The sequence below is a fragment of the Podarcis tiliguerta genome (genome assembly GCF_965153285.1).
Source record: "Podarcis tiliguerta genome assembly, chromosome: 2".
NCBI lineage: Eukaryota > Metazoa > Chordata > Lepidosauria > Squamata > Lacertidae > Podarcis > Podarcis tiliguerta.
The window spans coordinates 94277664-94304206 of NC_139535.1; the positions used below are offsets into that span (position 1 = coordinate 94277664).

At 45.8% G+C, this 26543-nt stretch overlaps 2 protein-coding genes and 1 long non-coding RNA gene across 19 annotated transcripts in view; 1 reads left to right on the plus strand and 2 right to left on the minus strand.

Annotated features, from left to right (window-relative positions):
• Positions 1-6327, minus strand: part of CEP131 (centrosomal protein 131) — a 37455-nt gene extending 31128 nt beyond the window's left edge. For 12 of the 16 annotated variants that reach the window (XM_083427332.1, XM_083427329.1, XM_083427342.1 and 9 more), the window contains exons 1-3: positions 5644-6096; positions 2879-3078; positions 1411-1505 (exon numbers count right to left, since the gene is read on the minus strand). In XM_083427332.1, coding sequence (XP_083283458.1) covers positions 1411-1505; positions 2879-3058 — 275 coding nt within the window. In that variant the 5' untranslated portion in view covers positions 3059-3078; positions 5644-6096. Of the gene's footprint in view, positions 1-1410; positions 1506-2878; positions 3079-5643; positions 6097-6143 lie in introns of those variants that run through there. The other 4 variants (XM_083427341.1, XM_083427330.1, XM_083427333.1 and 1 more) reach the window with 4 other exon arrangements.
• Positions 6328-11468: 5141 nt separating this feature from the next.
• TEPSIN (TEPSIN adaptor related protein complex 4 accessory protein) lies at positions 11469-23170 on the minus strand. Of its 2 annotated transcripts, none has more exons than XM_083427591.1 (13): positions 22994-23170; positions 21421-21493; positions 20373-20464; positions 20149-20242; positions 19181-19248; positions 18982-19060; positions 17598-17663; positions 16650-16853; positions 15914-16085; positions 15652-15765; positions 14889-14967; positions 14429-14563; positions 11469-12388 (listed from the first exon to the last, which is right to left on the minus strand). In XM_083427591.1, the coding sequence occupies exons 1-13, from the start codon at positions 23036-23038 to the stop codon at positions 11852-11854; spliced, it is 1758 nt and encodes a 585-aa protein (XP_083283717.1). In that variant the 5' UTR covers positions 23039-23170; the 3' UTR covers positions 11469-11851. The 2 variants fall into 2 exon arrangements, with proteins under 2 accessions (XP_083283717.1, XP_083283716.1); XM_083427590.1 differs by lacking the exon at positions 22994-23170 and adding an exon at positions 22634-22859 and having other exon boundaries at positions 20373-20462.
• A 1440-nt stretch (positions 23171-24610) lies between these two features.
• Positions 24611-26315, plus strand: LOC310671779. The gene is made up of 2 exons (XR_014508181.1): positions 24611-24785; positions 26164-26315. It is a non-coding gene; the product is annotated as an uncharacterized lncRNA (long non-coding RNA).
• Positions 26316-26543: the final 228 nt, after the last annotated feature.

Below are 26543 nucleotides of genomic sequence, written 5' to 3' on the forward strand. Positions count from 1 at the left end.
AAGCGATCCATCGTCAGCTTCAGCTCAACTTAGAAAGGGCCAAGGCTCAATATAAGAAGCAGGCAGACAAGAACAGGAGGGAAGGTGAAACCATAAGGGTGGGGGATCAGGTGTGGTTGTCCACCCAAGGGTTGCCGTTCAAAGGGGGTTGTAAGAAATTAAGACCCAAGAGATTGGGACCCTTTGAGGTCATTCAGCAGGTCAACCCAGTGGCTTTCAAACTCCGGTTACCCAACCACATGAAATTGCATCCAGTGTTCCACAGGTCATTATTGTCACCGTACAAGGGGGGAGGTGAAGGGGAGCACACCAGGGGACCAGTCTTGGAAGAGAGGGAGAGCAGTAACTATGTAGCGGAAATCCTCGATTCCAGGTGGAAGGGCAATCAGGTGGAGTATTTAGTGGCGTGGGAAGGGGAACCGGAGTCAGAAAACACTTGGGTGACAGCAGAGGAGGTCAATGACGAGGTTTTAACAGAAACGTTCCACCAAAGATTCCCGAGGAAACCACAGCCGGCAGCAAGGTTTAGGAGGGAGTATTTCGGCACCACAGACGAGGAAGAGGAACTGGAAGGATTCGCGGAGTCGGAGTTGGAAGAAGGAACGGACTCAGACGACGAGGAGTACCGAGAGACTAGGAACCGCAACAAGTGGAGAAAGGTGTTCGAAACCTCAGACGATGAGGAAGGTTCCTTCCGGGGATTACCCCCTCCCAAACTGTAGGGGAGGAGACGGGAGAGGGGGAAGGGGGCCCTGGAGGGGAGGTGGATGTCAGGGAACTGCCATCGGCAGCACCGGAGGTGCCAAGGCTCTCTGAGGTAAAGGGAGACGTAACACCTGAAGAAGGAACCAGTAGGGGGCGAACAGGAATGTCAAGGGAAGGAGAGTCGGAGGAATGGCTCAGAGATGCTTCCAGTGAAAATAGTGGGGATGTCTCAGAACCTCCTATAGGGACACCCGTTCCTCGCCGGAAACTGTCACGCAGAGAGGCCAGAAGACGTGTTTCCGTTAAGGAGCTTTTATGTTGGAAACGTTTCCGAAAGCAACCACTTTCGGATTCTGCTAGCGACTGACGCAGCCATGCTGGAGGGGCTCCGTCACAGGCAGAGGTTTGAGAAGCTGTTCAAACTCTGAGGGATTGCAATTTACACACAAGCAGCTCTTCATCCCATCACAGTTAGGTTGGGAAGTAGAAAAAAAAAACCTTTGATGAGATGACATATGTATGCAAATATGCACTGGAAAATGCATCAATAAAAAATAATTTTAAAAACAAACCCTACTAGTCATTCTGGGGTAAACTCTCAAGAAGAAAAACAAACCAACTTCCCCAGAGTTCTGAAAGACATGCATGAGTGAATTAGTTTCTGCAAAATATTGCATTTCAGTAAGAAATTTATTTAGAGCTCACCTAAAGGCACCGTTCACACGCTGGTTAACCTGAGTCGTGCTATTGGACCTTCGTAAATTGTTCATAGCTCTGGAGGTGCCAAGCCCTGCATCTTCCTGGGAGAAAAAGACACACATCAACAATGCTGAATACTTAGGGGTTGGCTACCATTTGGATGGCTTTGAAACAAAAGCTTCCTCTTACATAGATAGAGTGCCCCATCTGCAGCCGTCCCAAGATAAAGAAGGTAAGCCCTACAGGTGATACATTAACAATGCCCCTGGAAGGCAGCTTGAAGGATGCATTCAGGGCTGCTGCCTTGTTACTGGATGCTCCAGTGTGTGTTTCTGGTTTTTTTAATATATATTCATAATAAAAATTAAAGCAGTACTTACAAGAAAAAAGGATAAGCACATTTTTATATACCGTCAAAAATTCCATCTCATGTTTCGATTATTTTTTCCTATTACAATTGTAACAATATTCAGTCTCAAGAAGTGGATACAGTCTAATTGTAAAATTAAAGTTATTTTGTAAAGTACAGGATGAATTGAGTCTTTAAAGTTGCCTTGCCCTTATGATATATAAGGGGTGGGGGTGGGGATTGATGGAAAACAACCAGTCCTTGTAAAGTGCTTTAAAAAATAATAATTGAACAGAATTTTCTGTTCATTTAATGGTGTTGTGTGATTGCTCTGTAAACATATCCCATATGCATGATTCTGTACGCAACAATCAAGAGGTCTGTGAAATTACAATTGAGCAATGCAGCCGGGGGTTAAGTTATTGCGTAATTCATGAGACTCAGTGGAAGTTACCTTTAGTGATAACTGTAGGCCACTTTGTCATTTAGAACCAGGAACTGTTGTCATCTTAGCCCCAATGATAATGCAAACTGATTAGATGGGCAGATGAACGTACTGATCCTTGATCTTTCCATACTCTCTAAAAGTTGCTAGTTATCATAATGCAATCTTATTGAAAAAAACAACTCCTCCAAATCCTCAATATTGTGACTGTTTCTGTCCAAATGATATGCTTCCTTTTGTTGACTACAAAATCTGTGCTTTCTATGCTCAATTTAATTTTTTTCTACTTTTTAAATGGCAAAATCTTACATGCATTTTGTATTGTTAAAGCAGTAATGTAAGTTTAGGTTTGATAAGAAAGTATTGCATATATTTCACTTTTTTCCTTTAAAAAAGCAAAGCAGCCCCCCCCCCCGATGGCATCAGAATTTCTGAAATTTTTTACAGCTCTAGGGTGGTTTTTGTAACTTTGGGCTAGAACCCCCTTGCGTTACACAAATACAACAATCTTACATGGGCTGCTCTTGTTGTGGACTCTGCTAAACACAGAATAAAAGAATGCACAGCATAACCAGTTAAGCTTTGTGATTAAATGAAATATGTTTACCAGGAGCATACTTAGAAGACAGAATAAAATTCCAAGGAGAGCAAGTCTATTACCCCCATCCCCCAATACTCACTAGGATATTCCTCTTGGGCTTGTTTTCAGTAATGACGGAGATGGAGCGAGCAATGTGCTTGCCTGGAGAGGCACTGCTTGGGCGCTGAAGCACTTGCATGGGCAGCCCTGTAAGACTGAGATCCACACCATTGGCACTGGCACCCTGGAAGGAAGAGCTGCTACCACGGGCACTCTTCATTGTGATATGGGAGCGGAGGCCTGGAAGCAAAGGAAAACACAAAGGTGAAGATGTTATGTTGGCTAGAGGAATTGCTTTCCACATTTCCTATTTTGACCTAAAGCATGGACAAAGGAATAGGGAAAACTCTTGTGAGTATGTTCATAGAACATCTGTCACTGGTCACCTGCAATATCACAGGGCCAGCAAATGTCTGTGATGTTCATGTAACCATTATACACAGACCTCTCAATCTCAACAGAGGCATTTACCTTGGGGGGGGGGGGGGGAGGGATTACTCATCATTTCCAAGCAACCTGATTTGGAAGCCATGTGCTTCAAAACTGAAATTACCCAGTAACAGACACACTTGCTGAGTTGAACATCATCTGGATTGCATGCAACAATTTAGTATGACCCGGAAGCTGTACACCGGCTCCCTTGGCCAATAAAGCGAGATGAGCGCCACAACCCCATAGTCGGCCACGACTGGACCTAATGGTCAGGGGTCCCTTTACCTTTACCTTTTTATGAATTCCTGATGCAAAAGCCATATCAGGCAATGCTGGTCCCTAACGGCCAAACTAGAAGATATGCAGAGTCTAGTGGATATGTTTTGTTTTTAAACCACTGAAAAGCAACATCAGATTAGCAGAACATCTCAATGTTTTCCCTCCCTGCCATTTTCTGCTTTCCTAACCATAGGATGAAAAATATATAGGGTCCTTGTAACTTTTCCCCTGCATGAAGAACAACAGCTTGGGGAGGGTAATTTTGACTGACATGGGGCGTGAGGGAGAAATGTTATCTAAGTACTCCCTCTGCTGAAATTTGCAGCTTCCTGCCTCTACTTTTCAGTAAACAAACACACGAAACAATACAAAACATTAATGTTAGAACATGGTGTGTGCGCGCGCCACAGACTGCCCAGTTCTGCCCTGACATTACATCCTCCCATGCTGAACTGCCATTCTTGTTTTACAATAATATCTCCTTAGCAGCTCAACCTCTTGTAAGAAGTGGTGCAAGTAAGAGAAAAGTCATTACTTCATCACTTTCCCCCCTCACCCTTCCCAGTTGACAACATGTGATAAATGAACAGTTCCTGGCAATGCCAGACACATAAGAGTATATGGGCTTTCAGAAAAGGATAAGGTACAAGTGACTATGAGGCCAAGCTTAAGGATATGCATATGCATTATTTCACACTGGCCAGATTTTATTCATAAGAGCATTTATATGCCTGAACTTTGGCCCAAAGTGAGTCCCACCAAACTAGTGCATAGAGGGGTACATAATTCTACCAGTTATAGCCTCCCATCCTCCAATCCTCCCCTAATAAATTAATCTATTCTGATAAATGTTCTTATTTTCTAATACACACACACCCCCCCCCCATCATATTAAGTTAGCCTTACTTGATTTGTCTCTTAACAAAGAAACTGTCCATCCACACACCTATTTCCCTACAAGTGCTTTCAATTGCAAATACGTTGGCCCAGGAAAGATAAACACTAGCCTCTCTATGGAAACCATAGACACACACCCCATTGATATGGGTGAAGCCAGCAACTAGGCATCTCATAGCTATTTCATTAGAGAAACTGTGTTAAGATTCAAGGCAGCAAACATGACAGGATGAAACTGCTAAAGTGTGGTCAGCTTTTGCATAGGTTCAATATCATTCAAGGCGAATGAAAAGCTTCATACAATCTGTATAGTTACACAGTTTCATTGTTTACTTTTCCCTTTCATTTACCGGTGTCTTGAAAGTTCAATACTCCTGTCTCTACGACAAATTTGGCACTAAAGTACCTGAATGAGGCAATTTCAATGACGCTCCTCATAGTGGTCAACCGGATTTCAGGTATCACCCTATTTACCCAGTAACATAGAACTTATAGTGTTCCAGTGATGCATTCTTTTAACCTGGAAGCATTTCTTATGCTTACTAGAGTGAACATAGCAAATGCGGCAAAGAAAGGATTTAGAAGGGGTTGGGGCTTGAAACCTGGGCACCTAAAATGTAATTTTTCCCCAAGCCTGAGGCTATTTACATTAGATATACCTGAACTACTGTGAGTATTTGCATAAGGCTGGTGCTTCTTCAAGAAGGCCGCTGTTTCCTAACAACAGAAGCCTATGTGAATCATGCACCCTGGAGTACACAAACATCTTGCGACACGATGCATAAAAATCCAAAGGAGAGAAACTTCAGAGCAGCAGACTAGTCCCTAAAAGGGATGCTGGAGAGACAGGATCAGGAGCAACATTCACCTTTCTGGTGCCTTCCCAAAATACTAGAAACGGGTGGGGAAGAGTTGCTTGTTTCTCCAAAGAGGAAGGGAAAGGCATCCAAAACAAGTTCTAGCTCCTCCTCCTTGTCACAGTGCTTTTTTAACAGAAGCACCATCCCAAGATGCAAGCTTACAGGGCCAGGGGCTCTGCAAAAGCCTGGGGTTTGAAGCCAGCTCAGGCAGGACTCTGCAAAACAATGCAAACGTGCAGCAGCCTGCAGAGTGGCGGGGTTGGAGGCGGGGTAGAGAGAGGATGGCCACTGTCTGGCCCCCCTCTATATCACAAATGGCTCTCACACACACACTTACCTCACGCAGGTACCCAAAAAACGAACCTCCTCCTTCTCGCTGGTGGTTCAGGTGATGATGGCGAAAGCCTCCCCCCCGGCCCCGCTTCCACACAGGCTCTGTTGGGCTGAGAGGAAGGCCTAGCCTTAAACCGAGGGGGGTTTTCTATCTACACCTCTCCCCCCCCCAAAAAAATGGCCCCCGGAGGCGGCTGCTCCCCCCCACTTTCCGCCCCACTTTTATGCTGTAGGGGCCTAGTCCTGCGCTGGGGTCATTCTCAGACGCAATGCCCGCTCATCCCCCGGGCCGCCCGCCTAGAGCATTATGGGAAATTCCCGCCCCCTGATGCTGAGGCTGCGACTCCAGTCCACGGCCCGGCAAAGAGAGCGAGGGAGACCAGCGGAAGACGTAGCGGCAGCCGCCGCCGCCGTGAGAGGCACACGCGAACTTAGTGCGAAGGGGAGGCCCGCCTCCGCTTTGCCACGGCATTGGCCAGAGTTTGGAGAGGCCCGGCTCCTTACCGGCTGCCCGACTTGTCCTTCTGCCGGCGCCGGGGCTAGGTTGAGGGCGCAAGAAAGGCGGCGGGCGGGAGACCCGCGAGGAGAGAGAGACGTTTGCGGGCTGTGGGGGGAGAAGCGTGTAGAGGAAGAGGAGGAGGAGGGGCTTGCACCACAAAGGCGACGACCCCCGACTTAGTCCTGCAACCAGATCAGGCACTTCCTCCCTGCTGGGTCTGTTGGGTATTCCCCCCCCCTTCGCTCTTTCCAACGGGGGTCTCCCTCTGAATCCGGGTTGCAACTTCCAGGGCTCCCCCCGTTGCCGTCTCTTGCCTGATCTTTTATTTCCCTTTTCTTTCCTCCCACTTCCCTTTTATGAAGACTATCCACTCTGGGATCCCACAGCTAATTCTCCCCTGGCCTCCTCGCTGGCCCAAGTAGGACCACTTCAGCCAGCTAGCCCTGGGGATTATCGAATGCTTATTTCCCCTAAATTGATTTCTGAATTTTGAATTTTATTGTTATTCATGCTTTTATACTGTATTTTATGCTGCTTTTGCAATTAAGTGTTCTATATTTGTTGTGAGCTGCCCTGAGCCCGGTTTTTGAAGCGGGAAGGGTGGGGTGTAAATAAATTATTATTATTATTATTATTATTATTATTATTATTATTATTATGAGATCCAAGCCCCAGGCAGGCTCCTTTTTCTTGCCTTAAAGCGACTGCTGCTTCTGCAGCCACTGCCATGCGTGTTGCTAGTCAACATCGTGGCAGCAATAATACTTTTAAACAGCGCTGGGAAGAGGAAGCCCGTTCCCACAACCGACAGCAGTATTTTTATTTATTTTTTCAGTACAGGCTGCTCATGCATACGAGGTTCGGGACCAAAACACCAGCGATTGCTGGCTTGCAATGCAATCCGCATCCCTTCCCTCCCAGGGATCGTGTGGTATGGGGGTTGGTCATCGTAACCACATGGCTGAATCCATTTGAACGAATGAACGCATTCATGTAAATGAATTAGGAAACTTAATTAAGTTGATCGTATCCGTCCTTTTTTTTTGGTCTCTGTAGCTGTTTTATATTTCATGCTGGACTGTTCTTGAAACGTATGGAGCTGATCAAATAATTACCCAATCTCTTTTTCAAAGGTGATGGCAATGCATGCCCATTTAAGGCAGCATCATATGCTCAGCCAGCTTCTTGGTCCCCAAGTAATCTCAACACTATTGCAGCCATGCCTAAGAGATGAGGTGTGAAGGATGCTTTTGGTAGCCTTGTTAGGCAGTGAGTAAGCCTGACGTCTAACTGCCAGTAAGGAATCAGCTGAAGGTAGGACCAGATTATCCACAAATGCTATGCTAATGCTCACAACGTGAAGTATTAAATGAGAAAGGATATTCAATGGCAGTATTGTGGGTGGATAAAAAGGTACAAAACCAGCCCAGCAAAGGAGACCATGATAGGATGCATGAACAGACATAATTTAACTGCTCTGAGTCATCCCTGAAATTAGCGTCACTTCAGTTTAGTTCTCACTGTGGCAGCAACCCTTGGCTTGGGCTGCACCACTACAAGCTAGGGCTCACTTGACTGAATGCTTTTCCATTAAAACAAACCCACCCTGCATTTAGAAAAGTAGCAAGTTGGGGAGTGGGAGGTAGGGAAATTTTAGTTACAGTTCTTTGGAATATCAATTCTAGGCATCTGTTTTACAAATTGTAAAATTTACGCATCTTGCCCCTGGCAACCCTTTGGATTGGAATCAGGTCCTTGGTGATGGGAACTCTGAATTCAATTACGTATGTTGTCTCACGTTCAGATCAAAACTATATAACAGAATGATCACACTGTTTAAATAAACTTCCCTTACCCTGTATACTTCCAGTACCCCTGCTGCAACATCTACCAGTGCCTGTTCTAACAGCTATTTACACTTATTCCAGAGCCACACATTACATAATAATCTACATGCCTTTTATGCAAGGTGCATTTTGATGTTTGGAACAGCACATGAGCTTTTGTATTGTCATTTTTGCCTGCCAACAGGCATAGCTTATGCTTTATTCTTAACCCTGCTGGGTTAAAACAGCAGCAATCCTGTAAGAGTTCTCAAAATAACAGGGGAAATAAGAGAGACGGGGAATACTTAATCCACCCCATTTTGGGACAGGGCAGAACACTTTTCATACACACTCAACAGAAGCCAAACATAGTGCTGATCATAAATCTAGTGTGTGCTCTCAGCTGCAATCTGCATTCCATTGCTTGTGTTACCATGTTTTATAAAATTTCAACCCAATCCTATGCAAGGTTAGTTTTGCTTAAGCCTATTGGTTTCAGTGGATTTAGGAACACCAAACGGCATAAGTGTGGTTCTTCTCAGATACAATGCAACGTTTATTACCTCCCTCTCCTGTGAGCATCCCTATGTGCACCAACTGAAGGAACAGCTGTGACAAATAGGGATAGTTAGAGTATTAAGAGCAAAAGAGGGAAAACAGGAGATAAGCATCAAAGCGGGATTATATTACACAGCTAGTGGGGACATTGAAAAAAGACTGGATGCAGGTGGGATGAAATGGTCCAGACCTTTGGAGCCAATGCTAGATCAAGTTGTGTAGAGGGAATATTAAAGCTGCCATCTGATACACATTTATTTGGGGGAAAGCCCACGCAAATGCAGTGAGATTTACTTCTGAGTAAACATGGATAGGATCAGATTGCAGCTTGCCTGTTTCTGGCTTGCCTCAAGGCAGGGTGACCAATAGATTTGAGGGTCCTGATTAAACCAAGAAATAATATGGATCAGTTACACATTGGTTGCCCAGCAAAATGAACAAATACAGCATAGCACAATTAATAACAGGCCAGCACCTTGAGTGCCAGACAGATTCCACTTAAGCAGTTCAACCTTAGGCTTGATGAGAAGAGGGTGTACTTTCTATAAAGGACTTTGTGTACACACACACACACACACACACACACACACACACACTCCCCCCCTAAATCCCTTTCAGAGTGGTTGATAGCACACAAAGTCAGGACAGGTGTGCTCTCAGAGGGAAAAGTAGTATGCTTTTTAAGAAATGGCAGCTGCGCCATCAATGCTAATGAGAACTGAATCTTCATCAAGCTAAATGCCGCAGAACAAAGAGGCCTTTACATTCTTTTCACATGGATTCAGAGTTGCCTGACCTGCTCAAGGGGTCACATTTCCCTAAAGCAATATCGTTTCTGGCTGGAAATAACCAGACTCTCCTTATCAATAAAGAGGAACCTCACTAAAACAATTCTAGTTCTACAAAAGACCCAGAATGCAAGACTAAATCATTGGTCCATCCATTCAGCATTTTGACTGTAATAGTAGAGCTTTTAGTTATTTTGTGCGTAGCCAGTAAACAACAGTAAAGCAAGCCCTCTTCTCACCCATGCCAGCCCATTTGCAAGGGATATAAATATATATATATATGCCTATTTGAAAAAGGGCAACTGAGTACAAAGTAAAGGGGAAGGCAGCTAGCTAGTGGTAGATAAAGTTAGGCAAGGGGGCTAAACATGGCAAGAACAGAAGCCGGGCTGCCTAGTTAAGGTACCGGGCCAATTACTGACCAAAAGGAAACAGAAAGCCCTGCCATATAATAATGAAGATTTCGGAAGTATTTTTCTGGTTTTAGATTATTTCTCCTTTGCCGCAAATTTTGAGCCTGTCCTTGACCAGTAGCTCACAGAGGGAGATGTTTAAAAACATCTTGTACTGTAAAATGATCCTCGGTTACTAATGGAAACTGCAGATCTGGAGAATGTGTTTTGTTTCGTGTACATTTTAAAGAACCTGACTAAGGTTAATCCTGGTCTCTAGAGTTACACCTTTTTTTCTTTTTTGTAAGGGCGAAGTGTAAGGTATGCCATTCTTCAATAAGCCAATTCTAGACAGGGCGGACTGCAAACATCAGTAACCCACTGACATGGTGAAACCCCAGCTAGAACCCCTGTTATCAGCAAGCCACTGTTTCTCAAAGGGAGTTGCTGGAAAAGTAATTGTTAACTTGGCAGGAAGATTCATCGCAAGCTTTTTTCCTGTGAGAAAGGTGGTTGCATTAATGTTGTGGGCACCTGCTGGAAGATGCCTGTGACGTCACCAGCCGCTATGGGTTGCATCCAACAAAACTGTCCTGCTCATGCAAGGACTTCTGCTTGCACTATACAACTGCACCTCCCTCTCCCTGACCCCATGCTATCCAAACCTGTCCTGTGATTCCCCCAATGCTCTGGAGCAGATGGGAGTGCATACGAGAGAAGATGGGGAGGTTCTATTTAACGTTGGAGAAAACACCTAAAACCATATTATCATATCTCTCCCCTCCCCCCCGTTCAATTTTTAAGTGTCTGTAAATAGTTTGCCCAGGGCTCCTTAAAAATAACACCAAAGTCATTCTGAGTGTAGATGAAGACTTGAGAAACATATCTACTAATAGCTGCATGCGCCTGTTGTATGAATTCATCTCAACAGTATTGCTTACTATTAATACTGGTGGTAGGAAATCCAAAGGCAGGGCTTAATTTGTACCAGGGACCAGTTCTGGCATATATGAAAGTGTGGAGTATACTCTCCTCCCATGGCCTAACCACAGAACCGTCACCACTTGGAAGCAGATCTGGTTACGGCACAGCTGTGGTGAAGTGCCTGATGTAGTGTATAGTATTTCCTGGACCAAGTACCCGTGAAGCAGGTAAAAGGGTGCAGAGAGGAACTGAATACAGCACTCCAGGAATAGACACCTCCATTGATTTACATTGGGGCATTATGTTGTTTTCTACTTGTTTATTAATAAACAATCCCAACAGAAAGTTTCTCTGTTCTGATTGAAGCATTGCAGGAGGCTCTGTGCTACAAGATTTAATGAATGGAGTGTGCTGGTAAGCAATGGCAGCTGTACCACTTCTAATATCCTGGTGGTTTGTATGTTCAAAGCCCCACTCACGTACAGAGCTTGACAGCAACTCTGCTACAATCTGCCTGCCTGGACCCATAAGAAAGAGTGGGGAGAAAGAGTAGATTTTGCTATAAGGGTTAGCTCAATTTCAAGCTTCAGCAGAACCAGGCAGTACAGAAAGCCCCCAGTCCACAGTAGGACTGGAGACTGCTGTAGAGTAAGCCTGGACTGAGGTTTAAGGATAGCAGTTGTTGTTGACTATGAAAATGACCTCACCATTAGCTCTCCTTCAATTATTGGCACGACAGAATCAGAAGCACCTTAGTGTTTGCCAGTGTTCTTTAAGGCTGCCTCATTTCTTATGGTCAGAATACCAAGGTAACAAGCAGAGGGCGTAGGAAAACAACAACATAAAAGTGGAAATGGATTTTAAATTGAAAAGGGAAGAGTAAAGGGGGTATTTCTGTCACTTCTGCAGCCATCAGGTATATGAAAACAGACTATATTGTGGATGTTGGATTGTGCTTTTGTTGTTCAATAAGAAACACGGAAAACAATGAAATTATAAAGGCAGTGTTGAACATTCATGTCTTCCTTCATGCTTGCAATGACCCAGCAGAAATAAGAGGTGTAGCGAGGGATGTTGCCTCTTCCCCTCTTTCGGGAGTGAAGAACAGCAACATTAGAGAAAAGCATCCTCTGGCTATAGGCAGGTGTGTAACAGTTTAGAGAGAGCTAGAAAAACGCATCCATTTGGTGCTATCTCAAGCTGTCCCATAGCCCAAAGGGAACTGCTATGCATTGAGGAAGGAGAAAGCAGACGGTCCCTGGTTATCCTCAGTGGCTCTGGTGCTCCCAGTGCAAGGTGCTGTCCAGGAAGCTGGAGGTATACATTCCTGCTCCAGAGCATCTGCTAATACCATGCCTGAGGGTGCGACCAGCTCCATGCCGGCAAACAAGGAAACTGTGCCATCTGGATCACCTCTTGGAGGCCTGTCCTCTTGGGATTCAGGGTTTGGGAGTCTGCATTCTGGCCCTCGCTGGCCAAGCTCAGGTGGTTGGCTAATTCCAAGTTGGCCAGAGGACCCAGGTTCCAGCACCTGCCCTTCTGATGGATGCACGGCCCTGGTGAGGACTTCAGGTGCTTGGGAGGGCTGTGGCGCGAGACTCAGGGGTTTGAGGATAGCCTCTTCTGCAAATGGCATTGTATCCGCCAGTAAGTCATCAGGACGCTTGGATGTGGTCCTGGCAGGGGCACAGTGGCCGGGAACCGGAGAAGAGGTCTTGGAAGTGGGATGGCTCCTGCTGAGTGCTTCAAATTGACGCAAGATCTGTTGAAAGTGGGGCAGAAGAGAAAGAGGGAGTGTGCCAAGTATGAGAAGAATAGTAGCAGAAGCAGGGAAAGGAGGACTCTACCCACCACAAGAAAAAGAGAGAGCAAGAGAGCCTAACAACAGGCAGAGGACCAACAGCAACTCCATCCTAGGCTGGTGAAAACACTTCCACCCCTCCTTGCTGCATTCACTTTTACTGTGCTCAAGGGTCTGTTTTCTTGAGTTTCTGTTTGTATATCTTGGTCTTCCTTGCAAAGCTCAGAGTGACTAATGCAGGGCATGGGGGACCTTTTCCAGGCCAAGGGCTGCATTGCCACATGGGCAGGGCAGCCTTCCAGGGGCCACAAACCAATGGTGGGGATGGCCAGATGCGAAAGGTTGGTGGCGCAATTGATGCAATTCTTGCCTTTGTACAATAAAAGTACTCAGAGGTTGTGACACACCAGCCACCACATCTACCTTCCTCCATCCAAGCAAGCAAAAGGTTATCCCAATTCAAGGGCACAATTCAGCCAGGCAACAGCATTCCAGGAGACCATGGAGCAGGGCTAGTGAAGGGTACGGCTGGGTTTCGGTACAGAGGTTTGGGTACAGAGGCTTGGAGGGCTGTGTCTGGAACCTGGGCCTGAGGTTCACCACCACTGGATTACTGTGAGGGGCCTAGTGCTTCCCTCCAGGCAGAGATCAGGTCTTGGTTTCAACAACGCTATCAACTTTGGGCAGAAACTACTGGGTTCTCCCACTGACTCTTCGATGCCTTTTTCTCAGGCAATCTTGAAGAACTACTATAGCAAGGACATTTATTTATCTAAAATATTTTAAGTCTCCTTTCAGGGCACACAGATCTCCCCAGGCACCTCATAAGGATCCAAAGCATATGGGGGAAAAACCCAAACCCAAAAGAAACCCAGTGAAATATTTTTTTCAAGTACAGTGCCAATTCAGCCAAATGCAGACCTGAAGAAATGTGTTTTAGAGTGTTTTCTTAAAAAAAGAGAGAGCGAGATCAGCAGTAATGACAGCATATGTTCTAAAAGTATGGGGCTACCACAGAGGAAGTCTAACCTCCCGGACCCACCAGCCTAACAGCTCTCGACAGCAGAGTCTCAGATACTGATCTCAATGCTTAGGGCAAGCTCATGCAGCTGTAGGTAAACTTTCAGCTAGCATTGTCTCAAACTATTTAGGGCTACTTTTTAAAGGGCAAAGCCAGCACCAAATGTTAGCACCTGAAATGAATAGATATGTAACCAATGGAAGAAGATAAGCAGCAACATGTCAAGGTTGAAGGTTCATATGGGACAGCTGCATATTCCTGCCTTGCAAGGAGTTGGACTACAACTCAGGGTCCCTTGCAACTCTACAATTCTTTGATTCTGTGATCCAGCACCCAGCTGCCTCAGATGTTCTAGCAGCCATGCTCTGCAGTCGTTGTAGTTTCCAAACTACCCTAAAGGGCAGCCCCGCATACAGCACAGCACAGTATCTAATAGGGGTGTAACCAAGGCATGTACAACTGTGGCTAGGTCAGATTTCTCTAGGCAGATGATTGTATCATCTCCATTAAAGCCACAATGCACAAGCTGTAGAACCTAAATTAGGTTACGTGCACTGCCAAAAAGCAGGCAAAAGTCTCCCAGATTGCACCAGAGGCAGTACGAAGGGAGATATTCCAGTCTTGGTCTACTGAAACAAGCGAAATGGAGCAGTAAAAAAGCTACGTACAGAACCAGCCACTTTATGTCCACCCACACAATCATGCCCTGTGTGCAGAAGGAACAAGCCCAGCAAAACGACGAAGAGCCTGGGGAGGTTGTAGCCAGGGCTGCTGCAACAAACAGGTGTGCAAGCCTTTGGGAGGCAGAGACACAAGAGGGCATCAGAGGAGAGAGGGACAGAGGCCATTGTTGCCCCTGGCTGTCACGGCACACTGGTAGAAAACCATTGGCCTACAGTTATCCCTCACCAGGGTGGGACTGATGGGGCGCCCCTTGAGGATTTCAATACACAAAAGGTGGAAACATAAGCAGGAGTTACCTTTGTTGCTTTGTTGGCTACAGGCCCAGGGCTCTCTTGACTGAGCTCTTGCAAGTGCTGCTGAGTAATGGCCAATATCTGATCATGGGAGAGCAAGTCGGAGCACATGAGGGAATAGATGGCACACATGGCTCTCTGTGGGGGGAAAGGAAAGCAGCAGGGTTAAGAAGACCCTGGGCTTGCACACTGGGTCCAGCTTGAACATCAGCACTCATTCGGGCCTCCCATAATATGTTGCTTCACTGGAAAGAAACAAACAGAAGCTGCTCTTGCTCCACAACCCACCCTTATGTGGCAAGAAAAAAAATATTAGTCCTAGGCTCCAACCCTCAATGAGATTGCAGCCAGCCCCATCCCCCATGTGGCCAAAGAGTTCCATTTCCCAACAGCTATTTCAGCTCTGAGTTGGAAGTAATCCAGACTGTTTTTCCCTCCACAATTGCTTTTCCAGGAGACTCACCATGCAAACACACTCACTGGGGTCCTTCAGGGTTCGGTTGAGGATAGCCAAGACCACCTCGCAGTTCAGCAGCCCACACCTATGGAGAGGGACAGTGCTGAGCCCAACAGCCAAACCATAAAAAAAAAGGAGAAGAGCAGGGAGATGTTTTGCAAGGCAAGGGGGGAAAAAAGAGTGGCCTGGTCTCTCCTGGACCTTCCTTGCTCTCCTAATCGAAGAGGAGCAAGGAGCGTCAAAGCACCTTTTTTACATGGCTAATGGACAGTTCTTCACAAATGAGGCAGGTGGAGGGGGGGGTAAGAAAAACATTAAGGAGTGGCAAGCTGCCAGCTGTTCCTGTTGCTAATGAATGTTGCAACAGGCACCATTTGAATTTTTTGTCTCGAGTGCACAAGTGCTTGGGCCCAGATACAAAATGGATGCATAGCCATGCAAGGACTGGGGCTGGGCTATGGGTGGAATTCAACATCGCATTCTTTCTATTGTTCCATCTGCACAAAGCATTGAGGTTGCCAGGTGGAACAGTCCTTCCCACCCCCTTCACCTGTGCACTGGTTTCTCCTGCTACCTCCCGCCCCCAAATCCAATTTCAGAGGGGCATGGGGGCAGGAAAGAATCTTGTTGCTCCAGCAAAAGTCCTTGCACAGGGCTTTTGCTGAGAATGCTACCCAATGTGTTTGGGTACTTCTACAGTAATGCAGAAGAGGTGGAAGCGGGGAGGAGAAGGGTCAAGAGACGGCTTGGTTAGAAAGGGTGTTCATACTCCTTGATAAAATGCTGGGTCTCCTCGCGTGTCAGGAACACCTTGGAGCCTCTGGTGAGTTTGCTGACAAGGCTCACTTCCTGCAGGCAGTCCCCAAGGTTCTCAGCATCAGTCCTGTGAATGGTGGGGAGAAGGAAGCTGACAAGCCTGTTCTTTCTCCCCCATGCCCCACAAGAGATTCTCACATTACGGGTGCATCTTGAAGGTGCAAGCAGTTGGCCCAGGCCCGTTCCCAGCCCCTTGCCCTGCCCAGCTCGCTCACCTTTCAACAATGCTCCCTGGCTCCAGAGCACCTGAGTGGTTGTCGCTGCCCGACTTACTGTAGGAATCCGATGTCCTACTCAGCTCGCTGTTCTCCTGCAAGGAATTCTGGGAGCTTTGCCCACTGTCCAACTCCTCCCAGCCACCTCCTGCTTGCCCTGGCTGATGGGTCGCTGCAAAAGAATTTCAGAGGAGCAGCCATGGAGGAAGAACTGAAGCCCATTGCATCTCAGAAACTAAGTTCAGGGAAGGCCTCTGCACACCACTCCCACCGTATCTCAACGCCAAAAAACTACAATCCACAACCTGAGATTCATCAACTTCCCTCCTATCCCCACAACAAGATCTGGGATAAGAATTTGTTATTAACAGTCCCAGTACGGGCAACATGAAAAAGGATTTTGCTTGAATTATTACTGTGCGCCAGCTACTAGACAGTTGTACCCTAGAAGTGGCTTCTTTTATTCCATCTCACTAATGCAGGGAAGCTCTAAGTGCCTAACATTTGCTCCTCTTTCTATAAAGTTTCTATACAAGTTTTGAAAACAGGATATACCATGCTTTATAAGAGCACAAGAAAAGCCTGCTGAATGGGCCAGTGGCCCTTCTAGCCCAACTTCCTGTTTTCACAGTGGCCAACAGGATGCTCACAGGAAGTCCAAAAGCAGGACCTGAGCACAAACAGCAGCACTCTACCCACCTGCGATTCCCAGCAGCTGCCATTCAGAGGCACTTACCACGCTTCTTCTGGACAATGACAGAAGGTGGCTTTGCAGGCAAGACGGAGCTTTTGCCTGGAAAAGGTGCTGTCACTGGCTCATAGGCATCATCCTTCAGCTCCCTACCATGGGGACAAGGGAGCTCCTGACCAGGAAGCATGGCATTGGCAACCACCTCCGCTGCCTTTTGGATGGTGGCCAGCAGAACTTTGCCAGTGGATGCTGCAACAGTAACAAAGGCAGGCAGGCTGCTTAGCAGGTCAGGGCATAGTGGTTTGTCAGCCTATACCACAAGCAGCCAACATGGTGCCCTCCAGATGTTGTTGGACTCCCAACTCTCATTGGCCCCGGCCAACATAGCCAGTGGTCAGAAATGATGGGGGCTGCAGTCAAGCAACATCTGAAAGTTGTTGGCCACCCTGGGTCTATACACTATAGACACTGAGAAAAACCCAGGGCACAGGAAGAAGCCTTCCAAAGGACATCAAACCATAGCCATTAATTCTGGAAAGAGAGCCCAAGAATGGAAGACGAGTCCAAGACTTCTGAAAGAGGCTTCCTCCACTTATACCAGCCTTGGATCTTCAAGATACTAGGGTGTGTTTGGTTGCTGATGTTCCTCTTTCTAGAGCATGAGAACAATGCTGCCCTAAGATGGCACTACTGGCTGTTTCCATCCAGTAGATGAAAGCTTCATGCAGGAAAAGACTTGGGTCCTTCCCTTCAGTACCTTCATTTCAGGGCCTCAATTGCCCTTGCCTGAACCATGTTGGCCTTCCTTACAGTGCAAATTCTCAAAGTGGCTTAGAAACCAAGAAGAAAGCTATTGGTAGGCATCACGTAGAATTGGAGCAGGGGCTGAGATCCAGCATGCAGGCAGCATGGTGACCTTGTCCCAAGAACTGGGGGTGCTCCTCAAGGACAGTAGTAGTAGTAACACTCAAGACTTCCAAACCCAATGCTTACCGGAGCCACTTCTTTCAAAACCAAAGCCTTGGAGTGAGCCATGGGGGCTGGGCCTGGAGCCCATTCCTGGGAAGAGAGGCAATAAAATGGGCATAAATGAAAAAGCAAGACCAGTATGGTGGTGGAATGCTTATTTCCTACCAGCATGCATATGATATCACGTCAAGGTGAGATGGGAAGTCAGCATGAACAGCCTATTGACTTGGGAAGTCTTAAGTTGTTTTGAGTACGGCTTTCCTTTTGCACCAACAGAACGTGCAAGGGTTGGGTGTGGTGTGCCCTTATGACAGACAATCATAGCTTACAAGGTCCCTTTTTAAATAGTTGCACATGAAAACCAGATTCCATACTGAAGTTTTTATCTCAACCACCTCATAAAAGCATCAGTGATATTTCCCCCCCCCCCTTAAAATCTTGCTCACAGGCAAGCACTAGCTGAGCCTTCTGGACTTAAAAAAAAAAAATGGTTTCAGGTCAAACAGTATGAACAGAGGAAGGTTCCAAGGCCCCTTTTGCATCTCCCCCTGCTTCAGCATTCTCACTTGGCCATAAAACGAGACCTGTGGTTCACTCTGTTCTCCTGGAATGCTTGAGAGAGACAGTGCAGGTTGTTCTTGTCCTCCTGGGCAGGAAGAGCTGGACAGAGTGTAATTTTTGAGGCCAACAATCTGCCACGCTCCCTCTCTCAATACAAGCTAGTATGGGGGCAAAACAGGAAGAAGCAGTGCTGGTTGAATCCCCACTGAAAAGCCTGTACAGACAGGACAAAAAGTGAAACGCTCTGTTGAATACGGAAGTGAACTGCTATTTTGAAAAAGTGCAAAAGGGTTCGAAACCTGCAGGGCAGGACCAGAGATTTAGAGAAGATTGGAAGAAATTTACGAACTATTTGAAGAGCAAATGTAATCAACAAAATACGCTAGTAGGACTACAAGAAGTTTTGTAAGGAGCAATATATAAAATACTGCAAAGTAGGAAAAGAATAGAGATATTAGTTATGAGATTTAAATGTAATAGTGAAAGTAAGAAATGTAAATTAAGTGAATAGATTGGAAAATTTTCAGATGTGATTGATGGAAGTAAAAAAATTGTATAAGATATAAAAGTATGTTTAATTATTGTTGAAAATGATATGTTCAAAAACATATATATATATATATATATATATATATATATATATATATACACACATGTATATATATACATATATATATATATACACACACATATATATATATATATATATATATATATATATATACACACACACACACACACATAGATAGATAGATAGATAAATAAAAAGTGCAAAAGGATCCAAGACTTTTCAGGAGAAGTCTGGATGCTGAACAGATTTCTGTTCCCCTGGGGATAAGCGGTTTACCTGCTGAAGGCAGCTCTTTAGGTGGAATAGCAGCAGGCTGGGGTGGCAACACATCTGAAAACAAAGCGCTTGCCAGGTCCTGCAAAGGAAAGAAGTACGCTAGCAGCAAACAGGTGAAGAAGCCAGGCCGAAAGCATAACCATGTGAAAGGACTTTAAGAGCCTACCCAGATCTCTTGTGACCAGGACTTTTTACTCACCTGTGCAGTCACCCGCACCTTCTGATACAAGCTGTTGCCGTGGAGAGGATCAGGAGGCCCTGCAAACACTGCAAGGCAGAGGAGCAGGTGTGAAAGAGGGGCTCATCCCTGGGTGCCCTAAGCAAGTCAGGTTTCCTGGGGCCCACTCCCTTGCACAGTCCCAAGACCAACCGTTGCGTTGATTAATTTCACTGTCTCTCAGCAACTAAAAACCGCCTATGCGGTACTTTACGTTGCTAATATTCCCAACATTGAGGACTGGGCCAAACAGAAAAAAGACATGTTTATCCACAGTATCTTGCATTATATTACGTGGCAAAACAAAATATATGAAGGACAGATATTGCAGTACAATTGCGGTGCATGCCCATAAAAATGCAGAAGAAAATGCCCCAGAAATTCCAGTAATGCAAGAAAACTCCTTGAGAAGGGAGCAGTTGGAGGACCAGTTACCTCTCAATGAGTTTTCTTGCATAGCATGAATTTCTAGGGCACTTTCTTTCTGCATTTTTATGGGCACTTTTATTTCGGTATTTGTTGAAAAGTGGAAAGTGTTGCATAGGTCCATTTCATCATTTGCTTTAGTTATCAGTAGTAGTAGTAGTAATAATAATAATAATAATAATTTATACCCCGCCCATCTGGCTGGGCTTCCCCAGCCACTCTGGGCGGCTCCCAACAAAATATTAAAATACAGTAATCCATCAAACATTAAAAGCTTCCCTAAACAGTAAAATGCAATAGTAAATAAGAATTCTATATTGAGTGGAATGTGGGGAGAAATCATCAGTTGTGATAATCTAGGTCAGGCCCCATACTCTGGCCATTGGAGTTCAGAATAAACCCTGCACTTAAGAGCACAGATATGGAGCTAATATAGATTATGTTTGGCCCTTAAAGTGTTATATGAATATTAGGAAGATGCTCTTCCTTGTTTATCAATATAGCCAACCCTGTGTCTTGCTTACCTGTGGCCTCCTGGATGAAGGAAGCATTCCGCTTCAGCTGCAGAAGGAAATATGAGGAGCCATGGCTGCACATGTGGAGGAGGATCTTGAGCACCTGAGGATGCAGAGGGGAGGCTTAGCTGGGATTAGGAGTACTGGGCTGGAAATCCACAAAGCAAAGGGGAGTTGTCTCAAGATCTAAGGGCATCTCTGTTCACCCCTTTCCTCTACCCTCTTTCAATTACCTTCAACTTGACGTTACACGAGTTGCTCTGAAGGCGATTGAGGAGGTACTCAAGGAGACAGTGACTGCTTCCTGCTGAGTCATGTGAGATCTCTGGAAGTTTGTGATGTTAAGGAGCCAGGAAAGTAAAGGGACTGATGGTGAAGGATCACCTGGAAGGTCGTGCCAGGCCCTGCCCAAGGTGCCATGTTTCAGCTGCTGTTTATGCCACACTATGATTTGACTTGTACTCTCCTTCAGCAGAGTAAGAAATGCTAATTGTTTTTGGCATATAGCAACAGTGGAATTTTCTTTTTTAAAAAAGTTTACATGCAGATCTAAAACAATTAAACTTGCTGGAGATATACTTTGGGTTTAAAGTGTGGGTGAAAGCATGTGCATGTATCTGGAGTAGGGCTGGCTCCTTATCTACCCCACTCTCTGCAGTCCACATTTGATAGGTGGGCAGGGCTGTCCACTTCTCAATCCTCCAATGTCTCCATGTCATCAGGTCACTCATTTTTGCCTCCACGGACGATCAGCTGATTGTTGAGCACATCACTTTGCAAGCCCTGACAATCAGATGATAGTTGGGGCTTGCAAAGTGCTGTGCACAGGTCTTTGCAGGTGCTAACAATCACCTGACTGGCTATGTCTGAAAATTCCCTTTGGCCCACACTATATATGACACAGTGTATATGACATCAAAGGTAGCTTGGTCAAAATGGCCTCATGGACCAAATAGGGAGGTCTGACGAGCCAAATTGCCATAGGTTACCCCATACCATCCCAGTTCTAGGAATCCGAGTAGCTTAGTAAACACCGCTGTTTTCTACGTTTCTTATTTTTCATACCAGAATAATCAGCTATCACAGGTGTCACCCAAAAGGCAAAGAAGCAATTTGTATTGAGCTAACTTCTGCTTGAATTAGCTCCCACGTCATTAGATAGATTGGGCCTCTGTTCTAATCACTAGCCTCTGCTCTTCCTAGGAAAAGCAAGCATCACAGTAACCAAAGGAACCCCCAGTTGAGACCGAAGAGCCAACTATTTCAGAGAGCAAAGGATACTGGCCATCTCTTCAAACAGGTACCCCGGGCATGGGACTTCATCATCTGAGGTACCTTTGATTAGAATGGGTAGCTGGAACAGGACGGGGGGGGGGGAGAGAAAGAAACACACAAGAAGAAAAGTCACCGAGACAAATAATGCGGCACCTTCTCAAAAGGCAAGAATTGCATTTTTTGTCCCTGCATGCTATTCCTGACTCGATCCATGAAGCTGCAGCTAAGAAGTAGTCTTCCCCCCCCCCCACAAACCCACAGCTCCACTTGACAACAGTCACAGATTGTAGTAAAGAAAAGGTCTGCTTAATCTCTATTGGCAGAGTATTTCATAGTGCTGAACTGAGGATGCCAAAGACACTATTTTGTGTCTTTAGGCAAGGTAACCTGGATATAAGTTGTTCAGAGCCCTGTAAATGAACACAAGGTTCATTAATTTCAACAGGTTGACTGAATAGAACGTAGTTGGATACAACCAATTACGTATGGATTTTATAATTGATTTCATAGTTGTAAACTGCTTAGAAGCCATTTTGGCATATGTGGTATATAAAGTAATACTAATACTACTAATGATGTATCTGCTCCAGATACAATTTTCTGGTGCAGCAACTGGTCAATTTAATCAGACTTTGTATTGTTACTGAGGTAAACATTCATCCATAAAGCTTTCTTTTTCCCATAACACGTGAACTGCAGGATTTACAAGAGCTCCCACCCCAATTTCAAGCTGTGTGACCATATTACAGCATGGGGGCCCTGACAGCTCAGCAGCTTAGAAACAACCAGCACAAGTCACGGTTACAAGAATGGAACAAGACCAACTCATGCACTAATCCTTCTTGGGGATGATGACAATTACATTATTATACATCTCCACCCCCATTAATCACTTCATCAGGTGCAGTTGTGAAGTTCTCAAAACCATCAAATCTAGTCTTACTATCAAAGCAAAGACACCTACATGAGGCAAACATATACTGCAAACCAGGAACATGTGTATTTTTCAGTGCTGAATTAAACCCTGTGCAGGCCCCTAGGCAGTTGAAATCTCCCCCATCTCCTGGCTCTACCAGGATGACATTGAACTAAGAAAGCTTGATTGTAATTTTTTTTCAAGATCAAACCAATATCCTTTTGATCCGTAGTCATGGGGCCCCTAGGCCCGTGCCTACTCTGCCTATTTGGTAATCTGGCCCTGGGAGTTTTGGCTCCCTACCTCAAAGGAAGATGCTTTTGTATAAAGATTTCATCGCTATAACTCTCAACCATTGTGCTTAAGCCCCATCAGTAACTGCAATAGAATAATCTGGTGAAGCTCTTCGCAAAGATCGCATCAGTTCGGTGTACAAGTGGTGTATGAGTGGGTGCTCCCTCTTTTTTCCTTTTCCAAAAGAAAAAGAAACTCCTTTCACTAATGGTGTCAGGGGAAAAGGGTTCCCTGCCGAGCCAAACCCAGAGATTTTAAATGGAGCAACACTGACAAACTACCACCCCAGCAACAGGCACCCCAGGCGCTCTTCCCCACGGCACCCCCGCCCCCAAACTCCCACTCAGCAGCGCGTTCTCCCTTCTATACCCGGCTCAAGAAGCTCAGCCGATCCCGCAGAGGTACCGCCGCCATGGCAATTTCTGAGCCCGAACATGTGGAAGCTTCACCTCCTCGGCTTCCGGAACTTGACGCGCTCCAATCGGACGGCGAGCCTGCGCGGGCCCAGCCAATCCAATCCTCCGGCGAGCGGGAAGTAGCTGTCACAGCCGGACGCCACCACCAGAGGTAAGGGCAAGAAACGTTCTACGCCGTCGGACGTAGCGGCGGCCCAATCAGGACGAGGCATAATGGGGCTGCGGTTCACTCCGGAGATCTTTTGCGAGTTCGGCCCCGCGGGGGCCAATCAGCGGGCGGCGGAGCTCCGCTGGACCAATGGGAGCTGCGCCGCGGAAGGCGCCGCCGTGGTGATGTCTGCGGCCGCCCAGTAGCGGCCGGAGGGTTGCTGGCCGGCGCCATGTCTAGCCGAGGAGTCTGGGGTCGCGTCCGGGAGAGGCTGCACCGCTTCCCCGAGTTGCTGGCGGGTTGTGGGGAGCAGGTACGGGGCTGGCCCGCCCCCTTGTCGTCATGGCAACGACACCCTTCTCCCTCTCTCTCTCTTCCACGCCCAGGGGACACTTTTCATTGGGAGAGCTGAGCAATGCACGTGTGTGTTTGTGTGTGTTTAAGTAATCCTTAAAAGATTAATTCAGATGTAATTTAGTGTCGATCTGTTAAAAATATGGGGTGTGTGTGTGTGATATTTATTGATTTTCCAGATTTTTAACACCCACGCCAAATTACATCTGATTTAATCTTTTGTTGTAAGGATTACTTTATTATTTGGCCAAAATAAAAAAGTAAATAAAGTAATCCTTACAAGTAGATCAGTATCAGCAACCCCACCATGGGCATAGCCAGGATTTTTGTTAGGTAAGGGCAGGGCTTTTGTTAGTGAGGAGGCAGAACTGACGTGATTTGGTCAGTTAGTTAAGTATTTCTAGTGTTTTATTTGATCTAGAGGGGTAGCTGACCCTCCCGATCCCCCTTGGCTACGCCCCATAGCTGTCAACTTTTCCCTTTCCTTGTGAGGAATCCTATTCGGAATAAGGGAATTTCTCTTTAAAAAGGGTAAACATTGACAGCTATGCTACGACCATGAACCCCACAAGTGCCACACGAAAGATCTCAGGCGAAAAGGCTGCCCGGGGTAGTGGGAAAACGTCCCTCCTGCTGTATGTGAAAGGGAGAGCTTTGAAGGCGCTGACCGGCAGGCTGACAGATCAACCAATCCATGCCTCTTAAGTGCTTGCCCACCTTCCTGCAAGCTTTTTGCACGCACCACACGGCCGTTGCATTCCCTCCCTGCAAAGTCCCCGCCCTAAAAATCTGAAAAAGAATGGCTAGGTGTTCTGGGCTTAGCCCTCAATAAACCAGCGAGGTTGAACCAAGTATCTATGTGCTTGTATATTTAGATATAGCATCTGACTGGGATTGATCTTTGCAGGCCTCCGTGTACGGCAAGTGCGTTGCCTCCAAGACGACAGGCCACGGGGACCTGAAGAAGGATGCTTGTGCCAAGGAATTTGAGATGCTGATGGACTGCTTCATGAAGAGCATGAGTCACTTGCATCTCCTTAACTTTGAGAGTGAGGCCAGCATCTTTATTTAGTGCTGCCCTTAGGCTGTGGAATACTACAGAATAGGAGAGCTAGGTCTCCCTTCTTTTTTTATGTTCCTGGAGCTCTAGAGCTGGGACAAGTAACCCTTTTTCAGCTCAAGAGCTGCATTCACTTCTGGGCAGCCTTCAGAGGGTTGCATGGCAGTGGTGTGCAGAGCCAGAGTAAATATATATATGAGGAATATATATATATGAGGAATAATTAATGTAAATTTTACCTTTGTACCTAGGCTAGGTTCTATGCCCCGCTCCCCATCATTCTCTGTGTCTTTCATCCAGGCAAGCAAGAAGCATTTTCAGAATTCAGTGACAGATTCCAGCCAGGCCAGAACACGAGTAGAGTACAAGGCAGGGTCAGTGAGGGGCATGGCCTGGGGAGCATTCCAAGGGTCAGATAAGAGAGGCTTGGAGGGCCACATTTAGCCCCAGGGCCTAAGGTTCACCACCCCTGCTCTAGGGGGTCTTATTGAGTAACAACCTAAGTAATTGCTATTCACCAGCCTGGGAAGCTTCCTTAAGCCACAGTTCATCCCATAAAAGTAACATGCTGTGGTGAAAGACCTTTCTGCAAGGATGAGGACAAAACAAAAATTTTGCACACTCACATTAACGGGAAGTAGTTCTTTGCTGCTATTCTCACAGCCACCAAATAGGATACTGGGTGAGTTCAGGGACTGGAACCTGTGGCCGTCCATGTCTTGTTAGTTGCAACTTCCATCAGGCCAAAGCAGTGGTCAGGGATTATGGGAGTTGTACAACCCTGGAGTGCCATAGGTTCCCCTTTTACTAACCTTGGTGTGCTTCTGGCCTGTTCTGCAAGTATCTTAACACTTCAGAGGCTTGCCTCCACACTTGTGGCAGAAGAGGAATACCATGGCACTTCTGTAGCATTTTCACAGCCCTGTAGCATTTTTTTATTATAAAGAAGCATCAATTCAGAGTTGAAATCTGAGTGTCTATGTAGCTTATCTCTGAAAGCATTAATGTTTCTCATTTGGTATAAAATAAACCATATCTTCTATTTAGCACAACTGGTGCCAGAAATGCCCATGGCTCCGCATGTATCTACTATAGAGTCTGAATTCACTACTAGCCTCTATGATCGAAGGGCCTGCTATCAGAAACATTCATGTTTTGCAGGATGGGGAGTTTTTACCAAAGCAGCTGCTAAAAAGCAGTTTGTGGTCTTTAAGAGAAACTATTTGCATTAGCCTATGCCAAGCTGTTTTCCTCCTGATGTTTTGGACTACAACTCCCATTAGGCTGTGCTGTTGTGCTGATGGGAGTTGTAGTCCAAAACATCTGGAGCTCAAATGCATAATTGCAAGGATCTTTGCATGGTAATTACAGGTATCCTGCTTTAAACTGGAGTTTAGCATATTGGAGTCGCCCATCAGAAGAGGAAAGGGTTGGCGTACTCCTTTTTTTTAAGATCACGTTTTATGGTGCAGCATATATATCAACAGATACTTACATAATCCTTAATTAGTGATATGTATCCTAGTGACAATGACTCATCAGAATGTATCATCATTTACAGGCAAAAAGGAATGTAAAGTGAAGTACTGAAGACACACAACTGACTGCAAACCTGGATTTATAGTTGTTTTTTGTGTGCTTGATCCACCCATATTGTACCAAGGAGAGAGATTTATTTATTTTTTAAAAAAAATAAAGTTTGCAATATATGCAGATCTATGGCTGTTCAAATTACACACGTAAACAAGCTTTGTTTGGAACTAATTTTTCTAAGACCCTGTGCATCTGGGTTTTTTATTTAAATATGGTGTAAACATGTCTGATACACAGTTTGGGGTGGGGGGGCAGGGAGCGAGCAAAATACTACATCATGGACTGGAAGGCATGGAAAGACTGTTCAATCAACCTTTTGCACTACAAGAGGATCCCTGTTATAGTCAA